The 22,812-nt window shown below is 34.0% G+C and overlaps 1 protein-coding gene across 1 annotated transcript in view; it reads left to right on the forward strand.

Annotated features, from left to right (window-relative positions):
• The window catches only part of EYS (EGF-like photoreceptor maintenance factor), a 1,642,296-nt gene that overhangs the window by 303,607 nt on the left and 1,315,877 nt on the right, over window positions 1-22,812 (forward strand). Inside the window, 1 exon segment of the mRNA XM_020287130.2 lies at window positions 3,620-3,876. Coding sequence (XP_020142719.2) covers window positions 3,620-3,876 — 257 coding nt within the window.

Here is a 22,812-nt window from a genome sequence, read left to right on the forward strand (position 1 = left end):
TTTTGTTGTTGTTTAGACATGTCTACATATATACATAATTGGGAAATTTAAAGCTAAACATGTGGGAATTTTTGTTTATAAATCAGGAGATTTAGCTATTATCACTAAACCAACAATATTAAATTTACCTTACTTATCAAAAATCATACAAACATAGATCATTTTGATTTTTGGTTGGGTTTATAGTTTTGTAGTCTTTGTATGAAGCCCTGATACCTTAAGAACAAAAAAATTTCCAGTAAAACCCAGACAAAAAATGTATGTTAATAATTTGAAAACACTTTTATTCTTACTTTTTCAAAAATCCTTTTTTTTTTCTTTTTAACAACCCTGTTTATTTACCAAAGATTACTAAATTCATGTGAACCAGAAAAGAATTTGGGTTTGCTTAATTAATTTGTGAGTGCTCCCTTATTTTTTAAGCCATGTCTGGAACCATGTAGGAATAAACATATGTACATACACAATGTACATACACAAAGTATATCTAAATATGTATACTCTCATGCACACACACAAAGCTCCAGTAGCTTTTACCTCAGAACTCTAGTCATGAGATATTAATAGTAATACAGACTCACTAGTTTACAAAGGACAGCTGGACCCAAATTTTCTTCTGACAAAACTGGAACTTGTTTACATGGCTAAACTTTAGTTGCCCTGATAGGTAGTAACCTAATTATGCCTATGAAGCAAAGTTTTGAGTAGTTTTCACAGCAGTTTGATTTTAAAAACCTCTTTTATTCCCTTTAGCTTAAAAATGAGTTTTTGATGTTTACATTTTAGCTAGAGCTGGCTGCAAGATCTCCAAGTAGCCTTTAATTAGTAATGCCATAAACATTGAGTTTACCTCAACATCATAGAAAAAGTTAGCAGGTTCAGACTAGGCAGAAAAAGAAAATGGAGAGACAGCTCAGAATAAACCAGGCCCATCAAACAACAGCAGGAGGTCTGGGTCTCAGGAGGACTTAAAAATTCTGTACAAGGACAAGCTCAGAGTCAGGGGCTCAAGGGGGCCATACTCGTACCTAATGCTGAGTTCGGGCAAACTTCTTTGGGAGGTCTTGAGTCTTCTCTGAGCCTCACATCTGTACACCATCTTGTCAACAGAAAAGACCCAAACTCTGTAAAATAATTTAAAGAGGTCTATTCTGAGCTGAATATGTGTGAGCGTGGCCTGGAGAACCACGCCCAAAAAGCTTTGAGTAAGTAGATTCCCTGTGGCTGGGTTACAGTTCAGTTTTATGCATTTCAGGGGACAGGAATTAGATGTAAAGTCAGAAATCAATACATGGAAGGTGTGCATTGGTTTGACCCAAAAAGGTAGGACATCTGGAAGTGGAGGATTACAGATTATAGGTGGGTTTAAAGATTCTATGATTTGTAATTGGTTAAAGAAACAAGGCTTTGTCTAAATGTTTTAAGATAGGTAAGTTTATTGCTCATGGACAAGTCACTGAACACATACTAAAATTCTGTTAAGTAAATTGAGGACCTGCAGGTGTGGTTTAAGCCTTGTCTTGCATAACCTGAGGCCTGTTAACAAGTTATAAAGGATATCACCAAGAATGGAAGCGGGTATGACAAGGCGTATCTGATCTCTCTTCTCATGGCCAGCAACGCAGCTTTCGTGTATTTCTGGCATCCTCTTGGCCAAGAGGGGGTCCATTCAGTAAGCTGGGGGGCTTGAGATTTTATTTAGTTCACAGAAGAATTTTTTTTGTCTTTCTTTTTTATTCTAATGGAATTACAATGACTAAAACTGATATAGTTGAGGTACACAGCTACTTAATAATTTTGGCATTATAAGCAGGATACCATGTAATTTACCACCCAAACCAGAACACTTTTGAAAGTGAAAGAGCATTATTAATAATCAATCTACACAAATATGGCTAAAAAGCCCTGGCACCGGCAAACTTTTATGCCATGTAACAGTTGTTTTGAATTTACCTAGGTATTTTGGGGGAGGGGGGTGGAGAAGTGGAAGAGGTAGTGAAGGGAAGTAACAGTGTTCTATAACTTTATTTCAAGTAACTCTGTGGTGAGAGTGTTTGAGAAAGGAGGTAACAGTTACTTGCCCAGTAAGAAATACATTTAATTCTCTTCTGTAAAATAGATGTACAACTGAGAATTTTACAGAGGAAGAAACCAGGGCACACAGAGACTTATTTACCAAGCAAATTAGAGAAGAATTAAGAGCAAGATTCTCTCTCCCAATGTCAGAGCTTTGAATACATCAAAGCATCCAGTATACTTATTACCACCATTAACAATTTCACTGATCCTTGGCAAATTGCATTAAATGGCTAAGTTTTTCACAACTACATGAAGAAAAATTTGAACTAATTGACTTTTATCATTTTTACTGGCTTCAAACACTTGCCATCTTACAGAGTTATGAGTGTAAAGACTTTGGTTCAGAAGGTTAATTTTTATTAATAATAACAAGCAAAGTGATTTGACATTGCTCTTCTCAACTCATTGACATGTTTATATGATTATGTTAAGTGCCCTTTGAATACTTGGTAAAGAACTTGAAAATCACAATACTTTACTTTGGTCCTAACATTATCACTATGATTTACATTTATGGTTTTTTCACCTCATGCTTTTGTTTTCAATTTATGCATGTATATACAATATCAAAAGAAATACATATTGGTATATTATATAATGTGTCATTATATTAAAATGACATCTCATAATGTACATCACATAAGCTAATGCCTAGATATAGAGAAGACCTAAGAATATTTGTTCAGCATATAATAATTTTATAAATAAATGAGGTACTAAAATGATGTGTGTGTGTCTGTGTATGTAATGAAGAAAGAAGATAAAAACCCATGTCTCTCTAACTCCAGAAAAATATTTTTACTTTGTTGATAGATAGCCTGGCTCACAGTATTAAACCTGAAAATATTTCAAATACATTAACAAAAATACTATCTTTCACAATTTTCTTCAGTTATAGAAAACTATTAATATATCAAAAATTACTAGAAAATATATTGAATAATAGAAATTCCTGTGGGAATTAATTTTGTATGTATGCTATTAAAGCAAAGTTTCACCAAGATTTGCAAATTTATTAAAATCTATATAACAAAATTAAAATAATTCATGAATTGCAGTCATGTGTTCAAGTGTATAGATATCTAAAATTCAAAATATTATAGCTCTTATAAAATATCTAAGGAGTCCTTGGCATTGCCTTTCAGCTACACTTTGGATAAATTGCCATGAGTGACAAATTGAGTTTGAATTATCTATTATATATATAATATATGCATACACACACGCATACCCTGTCATTTAACTTAGGCAGACTTCATGATATTATCGTAGCTGACATACAATTAAATGGCAGAACATGTATTTGAGCCTAGATCTATTTGGCACCATAATTACTTTCACTCATCATTCTGTACAATAAGCAAAATTAAGTTTTGCCAAGAATAGACACTTTCTATGAGGATATTTTAAAAATGCACCCACAACTGTCTTCATTAAATAATTCTTCATGTGTATTTAAATAAATTTGTGACTTAAATTTTTAAATATGTCAAAGTAATATATATGGCTAATAGGGTTTTTCCTTTTTTGTGTGTTTCAGATGCAGCTGTTCCCTTGGTTATATCGGCACATTCTGTATTGTCAATCTTGAATATTGCTTAGGAAACCAGAGTACATCAGTGCATGCCCTCTGCCTGGCCCATTTGCACAATTGTAACTGTAGCTATCTGCAAAGACATGAAAGAAACATCTGTGAAATCGAAATTGAAGATTGTAAATCTGTGCCCTGCAAAAATGAAGCAACCAATATACATTTAAGTGGATATTTTTTCTGCAAGTGTGTCCCAGGATTTACAGGCAAGTTTTTCCTGAGAAATTAAATTCTCCACTGGATAATATTGTTAATACATTTATTTGACGTATCTCAAATGTGTCTAATGATTATTATCGTAACCTGCTTTCTCATTTGGTGAAGTAAAAAATGCCTTCAGTTGAATAATAGGATTGCTCCTTTGGGCAATTTAATCTCTGACTACACAACATTGCTTATGTAAATGAGGCTAATAAGGCCAGGCTGAAGCATTGGGAATATGATAGTATATGTCAAAGATCTGAAGAGAAAAACAGGCAGCCGTAACCTCCCAATAATTCTGCCTAAACAGCTTCAGTACTGCACTTCAACTTTCTGTTTGGCTGTGTAAGCACAGTGAGTGGCTTTTTTTTTTTTTTTTTTTTTTTTTTTAGTATAAGAATAAACCTTTGACTTTGGTATTGTCTAGGTCATTTTGATACCCTGTAATAAGATTTGAAAAATAAAGCCACAAACCTACTTTATCCTGCGAAAAGTCATAGAGGAAAAGATTCACAGTGTAGAATAAAGCAGCTTTCAACACTTAGTATTAGAAATTAAGCATTCAAATTTATTTTACTTTAGGTTTTATGCTTGGTGTTACATTGAAATGATTATTTATAATAATTTCAAAACTTCATTATTATCATTGCCTTATATAATAAAAAGCAGTATAGTGGCTGTACAGGAAGAAAATAATATTGTCACTTATAAATCACACTTAAATAAAATAATTTTTAAAAGTTTTATCCAGTTTGATATTCCATTATATTAACCAGACCCAATTCTGAAAGTTATTTGGATTTCCATCTTAAAATGAAAAATATTTTTCCTATTTAGCATTTAATGTAAAATGCTGGAAGTTTTGGAAGCAATTTAAAAAGATAAGTTCCAAAAACGGAAATGGTGATATCATTGGAATAAATGTATGGCCACATAGATTAGCTTTTTTAAAGGCAGAAATACATTTGAGTGCAAAAATTCTGGTAAGCTTGCTAAAATGTTGGTACCATTACTTCACATTCAAATATGTTCTAAGTAAAAATAAAATAGCATAAAACACGCCAGTATTTTTTAAATAAGTGTCTTAGAAAATATATTTATATAACTATTTTAATAAGAGAATATCTTCCAAAAATCAGTAAATATATAGTTAAGCATCAATTATACACAAAATAGAATAAAGCTGTGCCAACCTTTTTGGCACCAAGGACTAGTTTCATGGAAGACAATTTTTCCATGGACTGGGATGGTTTGGGGATGATTCAAGGGCATTACATTTATTGTACAGTGAAACCTCTCTGCTAATGATAGTCTGTATTTGCAGCCACTCCCCAGCGCTAGCATCCCTGCCTCAGCTCCACCTCACATCATCAGGCATTAGAGTCCCATAAGGCATGCATTACCAAGATCCCTCACACGTGCAGTTTACAGTAGGGTTCAAACTCTATAAGAATCCAATGCTGCTGCTGATCTGACAGGAGATGGAGCTTATGTGGTGATGCAAGGACTTGGGAGCAGCTGTAAATACAGATGAAGCTTCACTCCTTCTCCCACTGCTCAGCTCCTGCTGTGCAGCCCAGTTTCTAATAGGCTAGGGACCCGTACAGGTTCACAGCCCAGGGGTTGGGGATCATGGGAATAAAGAATGAATTTTACTCTTCATAATAACGTTACTAATAAAAAATAGCACTTGATATTTGATGCATAGTCTGTTTGCATGGATATATGCATATGTGTATTTGTGCACATAATCAATGAACAGTCTATCATGTTATATATCAATTATATGTTAGTTGACTAATTATATATTAGTATACATATATCAATTGTATATTAGTTGATTAGTTGATTTTTAATATGTATTTTATATATATATATATACTATTCATATTGTTATGCCACATATATACATAATACCATTGGTACATAGTATAAAATTGATATGAGCCATTTCCCCAGCTGCAGATTAAAAATAGGATTATTTTTCCTTTATTTTTCAAATTAAACCCAGCATAAGCCTCCAGAGCCCATGTTATCATCAAGGCCTATATCTTCTATAGGTACTTTTTCTTTCCAGTGAATTGTAAAAAATATATATATATATTGTGGGTTTCCACAAAATGGTTCAAAATGTTCAGTCCTATTTTTAAACCTCTCACACCATGATATGTAAAAGGACTGATCTGTCTAAATTTTTCAAGGTATGTGAATTTAATCCCACTGAAAGCAGAAAATTTTAGAAGCAGTTTAAAATCGATGCCCCTCTTCCTCTCTGCTTCCTCCTTCCTCCTTCCTTCCCTATATCTCGTTCCTTCCCTCTATCAGTTTTATCTCCCTCATCTGGAGTATTCTCTGACTGCCCCCTTTCTACCTGGTTTCTCTCCTCTTCATATAATCCTTTCCTGCCCTTTCCCCTTTCCATTTGATTTCTCCCTGCCCTCTTTTTCCCTCCTCTATCTACATACTCAGGTGTTTTTCTACAGAAATGTGTTAACGTGTTTTAAAAGAATTTTACCATGCCTTTCATATCAGGTGCAATCACCTTTTTCTCTAATCCTCATCACCTTTTGGGGGAATTTTAGCATGATCATAAAATTTCCAGATTAAATATTAGTCTCTGAATCTCCAGAACAGTGGATCACCAACTTCATGAGAATCACCTGGAGATCTTGTTATAAACCAGGTTGTTGGCCCCACCTCCAGAGTCTCCTGTTCAATAGCTCCAGGGTCTGGTAGGTCTGGGGTGAGGCTTATGCTGCTGGTCTGTGAACCACAATGAGCAAAACTGTTCTAAACCCAGTAAGTTATATTAATGAAGAGAGCTTGTGTGGGTCCTAAAACATAAAATTCGCTTTTGAGTGTGAACTACCATTCAGCACAGCTTGAGGAAGGCACTAGTCCAGTCTTCTCTGCAGGAGACAACTAACCTCTGGAGTAAGAAGCTGATACATGTACATGGTAAGGCCAAATACTTGGGTGCATCCTACATGATTTAAGTCTGATTCCAATGCTATTATCTGTAATTCTCCCAAAGACTTTACACTTTGGCAATAATGACAATGGATGTTTTTCAAGCTATAGCCTTTTTTGCCATTCCTATGTTATCCATATCTATATTTTAGTGATGAATTCAAAAGTTTCTTTTTTTTTTTTTAGTTAATTTTCTTCGCTGTCCTTCTGACACTTTCAGCACTATTGTTTTCTAAAATTCTTTATGGTCAAAATAAGAGTTCTCAAGTGGTAGGCTAAATTCTCATATAGGTCAATGTTTGTCTTTATTTCAAAGACAAACATTGGGTTTCTCTTGCTCCTTGACACAAGGAACTACATTTTCCTTTTACTTTTCTTATAGTTGTTACTTTTCTTGTTACTTTTCTTATAAATGAAAGAGGTCTAGAAAACTCATTCAACGAGTAGGAGGATCCAGGTTGGTATAGACAACTAGGTCCAATCTTTCCCTTTTTAAGATGAGCCTGAGCTAAGCCTCCATGATATATCCTCTCCTTTTTATCTAATTTCCATACTGCTATCCTAAAGCAAACTCCTTTTCTGCTACAGTATTATATGTTGTAAATTTGACTTGCAAAGCTCTATGGTTTTCTGTTCTCCCAAATGCCAGCTACACAGCTTTCTTCTCTTTTTAGGTCTAAGTTACCTTGGTAATACAAAAATTTTCAAATTCCAGGAATAAAAATTTTTCATAAACTGCTCTTTTTGCCTATCTGTTAACTTTTATTCTTACAGCAATTCAGTAGTATGTTTCAACCAAGAGTGTGCTTCAGCTGGAACCCAGCTCTCAGTTATGCCTAATTTTCATTGTTCTAATGTATTAATTTATTCATTTGTCTGATGTTACTTTTTCCTTTGTTTTTCATTGGGGATTTTAATTCACATTTATTTCATGCAATTCATTTATATGTGGGTTTAAATCCTAATATATGCCTACACTATTTGTTTTTTCCATTTGTTTAATCCATTCTATGTTATATTTTCTCTTTTTTTATATTCCACATACTTTTATTAATTTTTAAGTGTTTACCCTAGGGACTGTAACATTTGTAATTCACTTACCATACCACATCCCAGACAATGCAATGTTTTAAACATTTTAATGACATTTAATCCCCTTCAGACATATATGCATATTTTATACATATATATATATATATTTCATAGATATTTAAAACTGCACAAGATGCTATTTTCTCATTTTATATAGCCAATATTTCTTTAGACTTCCATTGTTCCCTTTTATATTGCTCTTATTTCCAAGCTTCCAAATAATGTCTTTCACCATATATATTATAATCACCATTTAGCATATCCTTTTAAGCAGTTTTGTGATGAATTTCCCATTTATTGAATATCTTATTATTTCACCTTTACACCTGAAAGATATTTTATAGTAGATCAATAAATTAGTCAAATGAATGCAAGAACTTTACCTAAATTTAAATGTATTGGAAGTAATGTACAAAGATGTATGTATTTTGTGACTGTGCATATGTGTATATATACATACGTATGGGTATGTTTGTATCCATCTATGTCTCTGGTATTGCTGGTCCTATAATAACTGTGACTACAAGTTATCAGTCCCTATATTTTTTTAGAGGACACCCTGGCACAGAGAATTTAACAAAATGCTCAGACAGCTAATATATTAAATATTTCCCATAATTTATACCACAACTTGAGCCATTCATTTCAGGTCCTTACCTATAGGATTCCCTCATAAATAAGTTTGTCATCTGCTATAGGTCATGTATTCTGATTATGTTCTGAAGAACAGGAAATGGAGGGGGGGTTAAAATATTTAATAAATCAAAAATTCTAATCTATTAAGATAATTATTCTATTGCTACATAAATTTCATTTTATTTAGTAATTAATACATTCTTAGGCCTATTAATAGAATACTACTGTGTTCAGTGTCTGATGAAGCACTGATAAAATCAAAGGAATAAAGATGAGAATTTTATTTTTACCTACTTTGATCCCTGGCCTTTGAGCTTACTGAAGGCTAACCTAACCCAAATGCTAGAAACATTTTTGAAATGTAATATTAAAGAAAAGGATATGGGAGAGAAAACTGTTATTTTTCACTTTAGGATATTATCATTGGTGGGTTTAAATATTTAAACTTCTTCTTCCCCCTTCAAAAAAAAAAAAAAAGCAGACAAAAATTAAGCAGAAAATTTGTAACTTTTAAAATGGTGCAAGGACTGCAGCCTCCTGGAAAGCAGAGTGTATTTTTACAATTGGATGGCAGCTCTTTAGCTATAGTACAACATGTTTTTCTTTCTGATTCTGATTTAATTCTAAATTGTAGTTTCCCCTAAACTCATTAAAATGCAAAAGCTATACAAAAGATTGTTTGCATAATTATAAAATAATTTACTAAATGTTGAATTTCAGGAAGAAAAAGGTTATATGCAGGAATTTAATTAGTGATCTGGCAACACAAAATATTCAACATTGGTTCTAATTGTATGCACATCTGGGATTGTCTCCAAAAGAACTAGATTTCTAAAGGTCAAGCATTTATATTAAAGTGCTATAAAATAACCATCTTGTAATAAGGAGGGTGAGCAGCTTTTCATCAGAAATAATACAAATTAACTTCCCAAAGGAAATGACCAAATATATTCATCTTATACATGAAATATTTGTATTGATATATTTATCATTTATGCTGAGCCCATTTACACTGTGGAGTATTCCAAAGCAAATGATAGTAAAATCAAAAGGACGAGCATCATCTAATCTGTGCCATAGTAGCTAAGGGAGACCTGGTTCCTGGGCCTGTTTAAGCTAGAGACAATAATCTCCATAAAGTACCTTCTTTTTCAATTTTTGCATTATGGTGGATAGGTTGGCATTCTATTTCCCCTTTGAATACTTACACCACTTTACTGTTAAGGGAGATATTGAAAGATCTTGAACTTCCTGGGAGAAATCAGGTATATTAAAATAAGGTGATAATATTCCTAGGGCATAAAATAATTTTTAGCTGCTCCAGGCTCTATGTAATTTCATATTCTTGAACTTTGCCATTGAAGGTAAAAAAAAAAAAATCATAAAACCAATTGATAATCTGCACCAATGCAAACTAAGAAACCAGCATGAAACTATAAAACTCCATAAAGTACTTTTTAAGTTATTACTTTTTAATTAACTACTTTTAATCAAATATCAAGTAGCCCAAGACCATAAAGAATTTAAAAATGTGAGGTCTCAATTTCAATGTGAAGCTACATAGCATACCTAGGTGTCGTGTCACTGATAACTTTCTTTCTTCCCTTTTCATTCAAAATGTTTTTAGAATTCTCAAAGAATTTTTGCTACTCATTATGTAGAATTTTTTTTCTAATCTGTAAATCTTAAGAACATAGGTAATACAGTTTCATCAATAACAAAGACATCCTGTGTTAAGTTTTGAAGACATACAAATATTTCCATTGGTTACTGGGTATCAATTACTAATTCAAAACATGTAGAAACCCTTTTTTATTTCAGAATATTATGGGGGTACAAACGTTTTGGTTACATAAGTTGCTTTTATATCGTTTGAGTTAAAGTTTGAGTGTGCCCATCACCCACATAGTGTGCATTGTACCCATTAGGTGTGAAATTACCCATCCCCTCCTGCCCTCTCCTATATGCTTGATTTCCAATGAATGTTATTTCCATACGTGCACATAAGTATTGATGGATTAGTCCAAATTTAATGATGAGTACATGTGGTGTTTGTTTTTTCATTCTTGTGATACTTCACTTGGAAGAATGGTCTCCAGTTCCATCCAGGTTAATACAAAAGGTATTAGTTCACCATTGTGTGTTTTTTATGGCTGATTAGCACTCAATGGTATACATATACTGCATTTTATTAATCCACTCATATACTGATGGGCACTTGGGTTGCTTTCACATCTTTGCAATTGTGAATTGTGCTGCTATAAACATTCGAGTGCAGGTGTCTTTTTTTATATTAATAGAATGTCTTTTATTCTTTTGGATAAATATCCATTATTGAGATTACTGGATCAAATGATGGGTCTACTTTTAGTTTCTTGAGGTTTTCCCATGTTACTTTCTATAGAGGTTCTACTAGTTTGCAGTCCCACCAACAGTGTATTTGGTGTCCCTCTCTCTTCGTAGCCATGTCCCTCTCTCTTTGTAGCCATGCCAGCATTTGTTGTTTTAGGACTTTTTGATAAAAGCAATTCTCACTGGACTGAGATTAGTGATATCTCATTGTGGCTTTGCTTTTCATTTCCCTGATGATTAGGGAAGTTGAGCAATTTTTCATAAGTTTTGTTGGCCATTAATCTATCTTATTGAAAAGTTTCTGTCCATGTCTCCGTTTTTAAAAATTCAATCAAGAATCTATCTTGATAGATACCCAATAATTTTGCCTGTGGGATTAGAAAATGTAATATTTAAATTGAGCCTTGAAGGAAGAATGGGATGAAACTTGAATCTTAAAATGTCCCATGTAATGCAAGTTACCCAGAAATAAGAAATAATAAGTGAGAGCAAGACATATCTACATTTGACAGAGATTGAGATAATATTAATATATGAGACCAAGTTGTTAATTTCAAAGTGTGATACATGTATATTGTGTAATAATTTTAGTTATTAGGAAACTAAGAAATAATTAAATGAAAATAAATGAGAATAGAGACTGAAAGAAACAGAAGTATGAAAATGCCATTTTTCCAATCAGAATTAATTTGCTGGCTGCAAATTCAAACATAATTTTTGTATTTATAATATCTAAGAGGAATAATATGGGAATGATTGGGGATATTATTTAGGGTAGGTCAGAATTTCTCTCCTCCCAGCTAATGGCCTTGCTACCTCAGGAAAGTTTTGGTGTTAGCTCACCAACCTCATGAAAAGTGGAAGCCAAAGCTGTCAGTGAACAACTAATTTTAGACACCCTTCATAATACTGATACTAGTTGTGTAAGTTCCAGCACTACCTGGGGAATTCCATCTCCTGATTTTTGCACATGATCATATTAATAGGTTAAATAATGTAGGTGTCAAATTTCATTTTGTTTCCATCAGGTACCAAGTTACCTCTGTATTCATTATTTAGCATGATATGCCAGTAATATATCTGGATTTGTATATTTAGGACATTTTCTATCATTTAATAACTTTCCTATGGTTTGGCACTACACAATTCTTTATACTTTTATAGTTTTTTTAATTTCTTTGAAAAATTCATTCTACTGCTACATTTCTATAAACAAGCCTCCAAAAGCTACTGAAGGGCAAGTATTTCTCCAAAATGATCTTTTTTTAATGAATAGAAGATAACATGGCTTTTCTTGCTGTCAGGGCACTTCTTAAGAGATTTCTAATCTGTACAAGCTTCAAAAATGCTGACTAAATCTAAAAACTTACAAAGAAGCAGCCAACATGCAAGAGAGAAAAGGTGCATTTTTGTATTTCTCAGGAAATGATGTAACTTCTCTGTCTTTTCTTATTTTGGCTACAGTTTAAATGCAATCCTGGTCAACTCTCACAAAAAAGAAATTGATGGTTTTTCATTGAAATTCCCTGAAAAATAGAAAAAAATGAACAAACTATTCACAGTGAAAATAGCAAAATATGACTGCAAAGTTATATTTCAGACAATTAAGCCACCAGAATGTATCCAAAAATAACAGACTTTTTTTTTTTTTTTTGAGACAGAGTCTCACTCTGTTGCCCTGGCTAGAGTGAGTGCCGTGGTGTCAGCCTAGCTCACAGCAACCTAAACTCCTGGGCTCAAGCAATCCTCCTGCCTCAGCCTCCCAAGTAGCTGGGAGTACAGGCATGCGCCACCATGCCCAGCTAATTTTCTCTATATATTTTTCGTTGTGCAGCTAATTTCTTTCTGTTTTTTTTTTTTTTTTTAGTAGAGACAGAGGGTCTGGCTCTTGCTCAGGCTTGTCTTGAACGTCTGAGCTCAAACGATCGGCTGGCCTCAGCCTCCCAGAGTGCTAGGATTAAAGGCATGAGCCACTACTCCCTGTCCCAAAATAATAGACTTTAAGTACAATTTTCCATCAGTCTATTTGATGTTTAAAACTTAAACATTGTATCTTCTATTTTTGGAAAAGATATCCAAACATAAATAATAACTTTTTAAAGTTACCATTATATTTCATTTTTATAAAACATGTTGGAGTTCCAAAAATTATTTTTGAAACAATTATATTTCAAGTAAATATATTAATGTTACTGAGATCTTTATGAGAAAAAAAAAGGTTGACAGTAATAATCTACGTCACATCAGAAGATATGGTAGAGAGCATTGTTTTCAATTCACACAGACCTAAAATATGGCCAGAAAACATCCAACACAATAAATATGTACATGTTTAAAAAGAAAAAGAAAATTTAGTTTGCTTTTCAAGGTAATATTTTGCTGTGTTTTTATTCAGTTAGGAATAGAATACCTCTTAGTATATGAATACTATTTTAAAAATGTGAATTAATCAAATGTTACAGTAAGTTACAGAGTAATTTAAGCCTTTTGCTTCATCAATATTCTGTCAATAATTTAGGGATTTTTAAATGTGCTCTAACAAAATTATTATCCATTCATCTATCTATAATCTATCCTTCTGGATATGTACTTATATTGATACAAGGTATCAAATGTAATAAGGTCATAGGGGTTAATTATACATTTAAAACCATTTAATTATGTTGTATTTTATATTTATACACCAAAAATGAATAATGAATGGAGTTGTGTCAGCAAAATTCAAGCTAGATATATCTGTAAGCCAAGATATTTTCAAAGAAGCATAGATGATGATGATGTTAATTATAATAGACATTAACTTATCAATTTTAATAGTTATAAGCACACATGGTAAATATTAGTTTTAAAAATATTACTCCTTGTCAAGGTCTACTTAATAGAAAGATGCTGACTTTTTTTTTTTTTATCAACTGCAAAAAAGCATAGTAGCTTTGTGTTATAAGTAAAGGCAGCTAAAACATATTATTGAAAACAAAAAAGCAGAAGCCAGGATTCCACATAAGTTATTTTTAGTTGAATGAAAAGCATGGAATTTAGCTAGATTTCTTTTGGATAAAATGAATGATCTGTTCCCTAGCAGAGATTATTCTTCACAAAGCATGTAGCTACAGCAAGACACAGCACACCATATGACCTGGCGTGAGCACAGAGGTCTAGCAGATCCTGTAACCACACAGGATAAAAGGAAATGTGCTGTATTCTAATTTCTTTTGATAGGAATATCAATGGCTCTAGATATCTTTCTACTCTTCTAAGAGTACTCATTCATTGAATTGATGGAAAACATTTATAACATTCAGCCTATGAAGTTTAGATACCATAAGTAAACTTTAATAGTGGCCATGGAAATGTCAAAAATGAAAATGAAAATGATCTCTTTTAGAAGCAATTTTTAGAAGTGTTTTGATTCCTACTCATACAAAGTAATTCACTTAATATACAAAGCCAATGTGAGTCCCATGAAAAATTTACAACATAAACAAAGATGATAACATAGTAATATTGAAGCCGAGAGGTTTCTTTTTGACAAGATCTGCTTGACATGAAAAAGGTAGTTTAACACAATTATTTTTTCTGTTAAAACACATATACTGTGAAAAAGGCTATGAGAAATGAGAGCAAAGTAAAAACAAACAATAATCTGAATGAAATTGGACAACAATAGAGTTAAATATGAATACAATGGAAGAAACATTAATCTCTATTACAAGCAGTAAAGAGTAGGATTAGTATCACAAATGTCAGATCTGTGATGTGAGGAATAAATTTGGAAGATTTTTAATTAACAAAGAAAGTGTTAAAAATAAGGGTTATTAACAAATAGACAAGACATGAAGCTGCCAACATATTGATAATTGATATTACTAAATGAAAACAAATGCTAAAGAATAATAAAGATAAAATTTAAAACCAATTTCTAACCTATGAAGTTATTAGTTGAAATTGTCAGATGCTCATTAATGTATCCAGTTGAATATTATGAGCTTAAAAATATTTTAAAAAATGGTGAAGACTACTACTGATATGACATGTTCTCTTCAAAGTTCCATGCCAAAAAGGTCAAGTAGAACAAATTCTATAGGTGAACATTAATGTATCCAGCTAATATCATGAGCTTAAAATATTTTAAAAAACAATAAGGCTACTACTGTAGAATATGATTTGTTCTCTTGAAAGTTCAATGCCAAAAAGATCAAGTAGAACATTATAGAGCTTTAATGGGGAAAATGTTGATTAACAAATAATGCTGAAGCACATATTTTACACATGTGAAGGCAAGGACAAAATTGTAGGATATACTACAGTCCATTTCAAATTTTGCAGGAAAAAAAAGAAACATCAGTATTGCTTTGGGTAGTTGAAAGTATAATATATTAACAAATGTATTTTTTTTAATTCATAGATTTTATAAGATAATAGACCATGTCCAAAAATATATGAACAGTCACTAAAATGAAAAAAAAAAACTTTGTACATGTGTATACATATATTTAAACTACTCTATCTGTAAAATGAACTTATTTGGGAAAATATGCTAAAATGAATGAAACTTATTGAGAAAGAGCAAATGTTGAAGAAACTCTCTAGACCACACTATTTAACTATACAAATAATATCAAGAATCAATAGCATACAAATGCTATGCTACTAGATTTATTAATAAAAATATCCCAGATATAGAACAATAAAGTATTAATGAGTAGAAACATTCAACCTAGAATATGTTATTGAAATGTACAAATGTATTTATGGGAAGCTATTATCAGAAAGCAATTATAGCAAGCTATTTTGTTAACATCTATGACAGCACTTTGATACTAAAATTGCATTCAGTTCTAGAAATGATAGGATGTTTATAATGTTTATAAAACAAAAATTGACTATGTTCACCAAGTCAAAGTTTTCTATTCTCTAATCAATTGGTTAAATAAAAAGTTAAGATTATACATAAAAACATATGTAAAAATTTGCTCACATAGAATTGTTTTACTTAAAAAATTACTATTTTTCCTACTTTAAGATATATTAAGAGACAATTTAATGATTTAATTTTAGTTCATTTTGCTATTCAGAAAACAATTTGCTGAAAGTTTTTTGGTAGAATTTTTTATTATAAATTGACAATCTATAATTGTATAAATTCTGTGTATTACGTACACAGTGATGATTTATAAATACAATGTGGACTAATTAAGCCAAGCTACTTAATATATCTACCACCTCAAATACTTATTTTTGTGGCAAAAACATTTGAAATGTATTATCTTGGCAATTTTGTAATGTAAAATGTTCTATTATTAACTATGTTTACCACATTGTGCAGCAGAACTCAAAAAATATATATTCCTCCTGTCTCAGCTTTTGTACTCTTTGACTATGTTTGCATTTCTCCCACCCCCAGCCTCTTTTAGTATCATTGTGTGTCCACTCCTTGTTAACTTAGCACCCCTACGCATCTCCGTAACTATACTTAATTTCCAAATAAAGACAACAGCAAGGTCTTAATTCCTGATACACAATACATCTATCTTGTGTACAATCACAAATGCACCAACCCCTGCTCTAGAAAAGGAAGTAAAGTCGTTGAGTGATGTTTAGCTGTCTTCATATCCCATAACTTAAATAATGTTGATTGTCTTAGTCAGTTTGGTTTGATATAACAAAATACCATACAATGGGTTGCTAATACAAATAGAAATTTATTTCTCAAAGTTCTAGAAGCTAGACATTTGATATCCGGGTGCAAGCTTGGTCAAGTTCAGGTGAGGACACTTTTATAGGGTGCAGACTATGAATAACTTCTTGTATGCTCACATGGTATAAAGAGGAAAAAGTTTTCTAGGGTCCCTTTTTATAAGAGCACTAATCCTATTCATGAGGGCTCTACCTTCATTACCTAATTACCTCCCAGACGCCTCACCTTCTAATACCATTAAATGGGGGGTTAGGATTTCAACACATGAAATTTGAGAGGACATAAACATACTGTTCATCGCAATGATGTAAAATTAATATTTAAATAATGTGTTATACTGTTATTACTATGTTACATGATCAGGGAATAAGAGAGAAAAGGAAAAAAAGAAATACGTTATACACATACAAACATATTCATAACAAAATAAGGGAATACCCAGGAAAATTGCAGTCATCATTTCTGTAGCTGGTCACATGGCCATAGCTGGTATTTATATTTTTCCATTACTTATTCTGTATTCCCTTTGCCTTCATCAAGCACCTCTTTAGGTGACCCAAACATTTATTTCTGAAGCATCTGAACCATTAGTAGTCCTGACTGGATCTAGTTGTGGTACTTTCCTTTGACCTTAATCACAGAGCATAGTAATACTAAGAAATACACTAAAGGATCACCTATACTACAGATACAGTCTTTCTTACCTCCAATCTAGACTATTAGACCAAATTTCCCTTGTAGTCAGGATCAATAACTTCAGCCAGCACAGTTACTCTCTTCTTTGGCTATTGATTCAGAGGCCAGAGGAGTTCAGTGTGGCTGAATGACAGTCTTAGCTTCCAGTTCAGTGGAATCATTGTTATATGTCTTCTAGTGGAAGCTTTGCCCCTTTTGGAATTAAGACCTCTAGGTTAGCAGAAGATAAGTTATCAGGAATAGGAAGCAACAAAGTTGCTTTTGGGTTACTAGGGGTAACAGTAAGTAGTGTCACTCCCATTTCCAGCCCCTTTAATCCTGGACCTGAATCCTGGCAGTAGAATACACAGCCTATATATTGAACACTGTAATTGAGAGAATATACAACTTTCTCGAGAACCCAGGCCAGTTGTATAAAGTATTGCCATCTAGATGTTGCTATAACTGAGTCTTCAAAAGACTATCCCACTGTTTTACCTGTTTTATCAAGCCAGGGGCTTCAAGACAGTAAAGAAAATGATAAATCCAGAAAAATCTATTAGCATTGGGCCCCATGGCCTCACTTATTTGCCATAAAGTGAGTTTCTTTATCAGAAGCAATGCTATGTGGAATACTGTAATGGTGGATAAGGTATTTTATACATAGATGGATGGTAATTTTGGCAGAAGCAATGCATGCAAGGAAGAAAAATCCATATCTAAAGTAATTGTCTATCCATTAAGAAAAATAAATAATGCCTTTTCCATGATGGAAATGTTCAAATATAACCAGTCTACCACCTGGTAGCAAGCTGGCTGATCACCTTGGGAAATGGTGTCATAATAGGAACTAGATCTGTCCACATACCTCTTTCTCAAATTTCTTTGTCATCAATCATCTGCTTATGTTCCTTCCCAGTCCATGAATTGCACTTGAGTCCATTTATCCTTCTGAGCACAGTGCACGACCAGTTTCACTACTTGAAGTTCTGCCCATTGGGAGGATTTCCCTTCTCCACTGTCCCTCAGGAATGTCCCATAAAGGGACTCTAGTGCCGCAGCTATCCACTTTTGGGTGATGCCTATCTATTATTCATAATCATCAGTAAACCTAGCCCAAGTCTCTTTTTTCTTGTCAACCGATCCTAGGGAACTCCCTATGAGAACGTAGGTAGAGGCTAGTATAGAGAAGATAGTGTAGTAGAAGTTGCAACCGTGGACATCTCAGCCACTTCTTCATGTAACTTACTTGTGCCCACTCAGGCCCAATCACATATATGCCACTTGCATTTGATGATGGAGTATGGCTCTGTAGGTCCAATGTTATAGCTTGGTGGGTTGATGACACTCAATTCGTTATGGGCAGCCCAGGTCTTGTGGTAACTTGGTGACTCCATAATCTTCTGTTTATACTAAGCCCCAGTAACAGGCTAAGAACTGGATTACAACAGGATGATTGATATCAACAGGGGATGGCAGAGTTTTGCTTTAAAATCCTAAGGGCCTGTGCTGTAATTTACCTCTAGGGGCCTGTTAAAGGCTTCAAACAGCACACCCATCTATTGCTGACACTTCAAGTACCATTAGATCTGCTGGATCCTATGGCCCAAGTGGCAGAGTAGCTTGCACAGCAATGTGGACCTGCTGCAAACCTTCTCTTCTAGGGGCACTCTCAAATTAGCAGCTTTTCAGATCACTCAGTAAATGGAGACACCCAAATAGGGAAGACGCTGCCTCCAAAATCTAAAGAGACCCACTAGACATTTTGTCTGTCTCTCTCTTTCTCTCTCTCTCTCTCTCTCTCTAATTATAGGAGGGGCCAGATGTAACAACATATGCTTTACCTTAGAAGTGATATCACTACATGACCCATACCACTGGCCCCATAGAAATTTCACTGAGGGAGAAGGCCCCCGAATTCTTGCCACATTTATTTCTCACCCTATGATATATAAATATGTTACCAATAGTTCTAAAGTAGTTACTACTTCTTGCTCACTTGGTCTAATGAACTTAATGTCATTAGTGTAATGGACCAATGATATTTTGTGATCAGTAAAGGTGATTAAGATCCCCATGAATTAAATTATGATATGGCCCTGGAGAGTTGCTATACTCCTGAGGTAGAAAAGAGAAAGTGTATTGCTGACCATCAGTGTTTCTGGTGGTCTTTTTTAACAGGAATGGAGAAAAAAATAAAAGCATTTGCTAGATCAATAGCTACCTTCCAGGTACCAGGAGATGTATTAATTTGCTCAAAGAATAAAATCACATCTATCTAGTACAGCAGCTGCAATTGAAGTCACCACCTGGTTGAGATTAGGATAATCCACTGTCATTCTCTAAGATCTATCTATCTTCTGCACAGATCAAATAGGGAAATTGAATGGGGATAAGGTGGAAATCACAATACCTGTATCTTTCAGTTCTTCATGGTGGCACTAATCTCTACAATCTCTCCAGGAATGCAGTATTGCTTTTGGTTTGCTATTTTCTCAGAGATAGATCTAGTGGTTTCCATTTGACCTGTCTCATCATAATAACCCTCACTCTACAGGTCAGGGAATGGTTGTGGGGAGTCTGCCAAGTGCTGACTATATCCGTTCCAATTATACATTCTGGCATTGGGGAAATAACCATAGGGTGTGTTTGGAGACCCACTTGACCTACGTTAAGTTAAACTTAAGCTAAAACCTATTAATTACTTACCTCCATAAGTCCCAATTCTGACTGATAGACCCCAGTGATGTTTTAGGTTTACTGGAATACATCAGTTCAGGAACAATGTCTGGTAGTCCCCCCAAAATCTTATTATTTCCTTTTCTCCAAGGCAGAATTACACTGGTAAAAGGCTATAGGTCCACTTGTGGAAAGCTGGGGAAACAATAGTACAATAATCCCCCCTTATCTGTAGCTTCCATTTTTGTGGTTTCACTTTTCATAGTTTCAGTTACCTGTGGTCAACCATGGTTAGAAAATGTCAGAAATAAACAATTCATAAGTTTTAAATTACAGGCCATTCTGTGGAGTATGATGAAATCTCAGGTCATCCTACTCCATCCTGGCTGGGATGTGAATCATCCTTTGTCCACTACATACCACACCTGCCCATTAGTCACTTTGCTGTCTCAATTATCAGATTGACCATTTTGGTATCACAGTGCTTGTGTTCAGGTTACCCCTATGTTATTTAGTAATGACCCCAAAGCACAACAATATTGTGCCCAAATTGTAAATTAAATTTTATGATAGGTATGTATGTATAGGAAGAAAACATAATATATATAGGATTTGGTATGATCCCAGCTGGGAGTCTTGGAACATATCCCCCCGCCATAAGGGGGGACTATGGGATACATTTTTCAGTAGTGAACAGAGCTCCTTTCTCAAGAAGATCCAGCTACCCCTTCATTCAAGGGTTTTTGAGTCTGTAAACTGGCTTAAGTCTGGGAATTGATTGAGGGACCATGACTCTCTCTTTCTATGATTCAGGTTAGATTTCTGTTCACTTAACCTAGAACTTTTCTGCTTGTACAGAATCTGTTTCACTTCTAGGGACACTATGATGCACTTGACATTGTCATAGGTCTGTGAGAGTTACACAATTTGAATGCTGCTTTGACTCTACTGTTCATTATGGTAACCACACCCACCTTGCCTTTGGCAGTTGAGTGCCACCACTTTGATCTCCACCACCCCAAGATTAATTTATTCCCATTGCATTTAAGTTTTCCAATTCAGTGGCCTCAGTTCTCCTGTAAGGTCTGGCCTGCAGAGAACAGCAATCACAGATCTCTTCAAGGATGCTGGGGCTCCTCTTTTAAATTTATTTCTCACAGTTGTGGTAAAAGTTTGTCTTCTGGACCCTCTGAGGGTAGGTGAGTAGGTCAACAATGACAAATCAATTCTAGAATTCTGATCTCCTTAAATATTTAAATATGTTGCTCTATGTTAAATCAAGGCAGGTCCAGCATTCCCAACTCCCACTCTAGGTCACCTTTGGTTCATGTTTTAAATCAACGAAATAAAATGTTATGACCCCTCTAACTTCTTGAGCTGCAACATTAAATGAATAATTGATGCTTAGTGAGCCTGTATCAATACATTCTGTCTGATCAAGCTTTATATTTCTTCCACCATTATCCTAACCCTTACTATTCCATTTACATACATGTTCCCTGGACTTGTTTCTGTACAAATTGGAAAATTCAAGTAGTTATTTTTGAGTGTAGCATACTTACTCATGGGTCACACTTTGTAACACATTTTCAGGGGCATTTTGGGACTTAATTCTAGTCATAAGCCTGGAGAAAGAGGGCTAGTGGGCATGGATACTGAAGAGAATAAGTATTGTCTTACAGGACAGCTCCCTCATGGGAGATCATTACTGTTTCCTCAGGTGATGCAGGTTTAAGGCCTTCAGAAAGAGGTGGAGCAGAGCCTCTGTTTCCAGCTGAGTGTGGGGAGGTGCTTCCACTTCGGGTGAAGAGGCCTCTTCCACTGGCAAAGAAGAGTCATCAGAACTGAAAGGCTCAATATCTCCAAGGTTTTCTGATATGTCCCAATCTAACTTTCAGGAGCCCATTATTGTTTTATATAATTTTTCTCTTTTTAAACCTTACAGAATGTATTCTCTTTTTTGCTTCTTAGCATCCTGATGGAAACATGGTCCCAGCAGATTAAAATACAATTATTACCTGCTGTGGTCAGTGTCTTAGCTGGTTTAGGCTGCTGTAACACATATGCCTTACTGAGAGGCTTAAACAACAAATATTTCTTTTTCATGGTTCTGGACGCTGATAAAGATAAAGGAGCTAGAAGACAATGTCTGCTGAGGGGCCACTTCCTGGTTTGCAGATAACAGTCTTTTTATTGCATGCTTATGTGGCCTAGAACACACAGAGCGAGGAAGAAAGCTCTCTTGTGTCTCTTCTTATAAGAGCAATAATCCTATTCATGAACGCTCTACCCTCATGAACTAATTATTTCCCAACCGCCCCACCTTCAAATATCATTACATTGTGGATTAGTCTTTACTGTATGAATTCGGGGTGGAGAGGCAGCATAAGCATTCAGTTTATAGCAATAAATATGGTATTCTATAGCTAAGTCTCTTAACATTTGGCAGGCATGCTTAAGTTAGACCTTATCATCTCAATCTTAATCAACTGATGAAAATATAGGCAGCTTATATCAATAGGGGATGTTTACCCTTAAAATTATTCTTTCTAGTAATGTCATTATTTTTCATGTCAAGATATTTTGGATACTGACTCTACCTATCTTTGAGGATTATTTTTAAGGTTATTCAGTATAACATTAATGTTTTCATTAATGTGTTCAGCGTGATATTAATGTATATTTCGTATTGGTTCTGTTTTTCTGGCAGACTCTGAGTAATACAGACTTTGGTACTGAGAGTGGTTCTGGAGGAATAGACTTACAAAGATGAGTTTTCTGAACTGGTTATCAAGTTTCTGGAATTTACTCACTAATTAGATTTAAAGATACTAATGAT

The sequence above is a fragment of the Microcebus murinus genome, chromosome 5 (assembly GCF_040939455.1).
Source record: "Microcebus murinus isolate Inina chromosome 5, M.murinus_Inina_mat1.0, whole genome shotgun sequence".
Lineage (NCBI taxonomy): Eukaryota > Metazoa > Chordata > Mammalia > Primates > Cheirogaleidae > Microcebus > Microcebus murinus.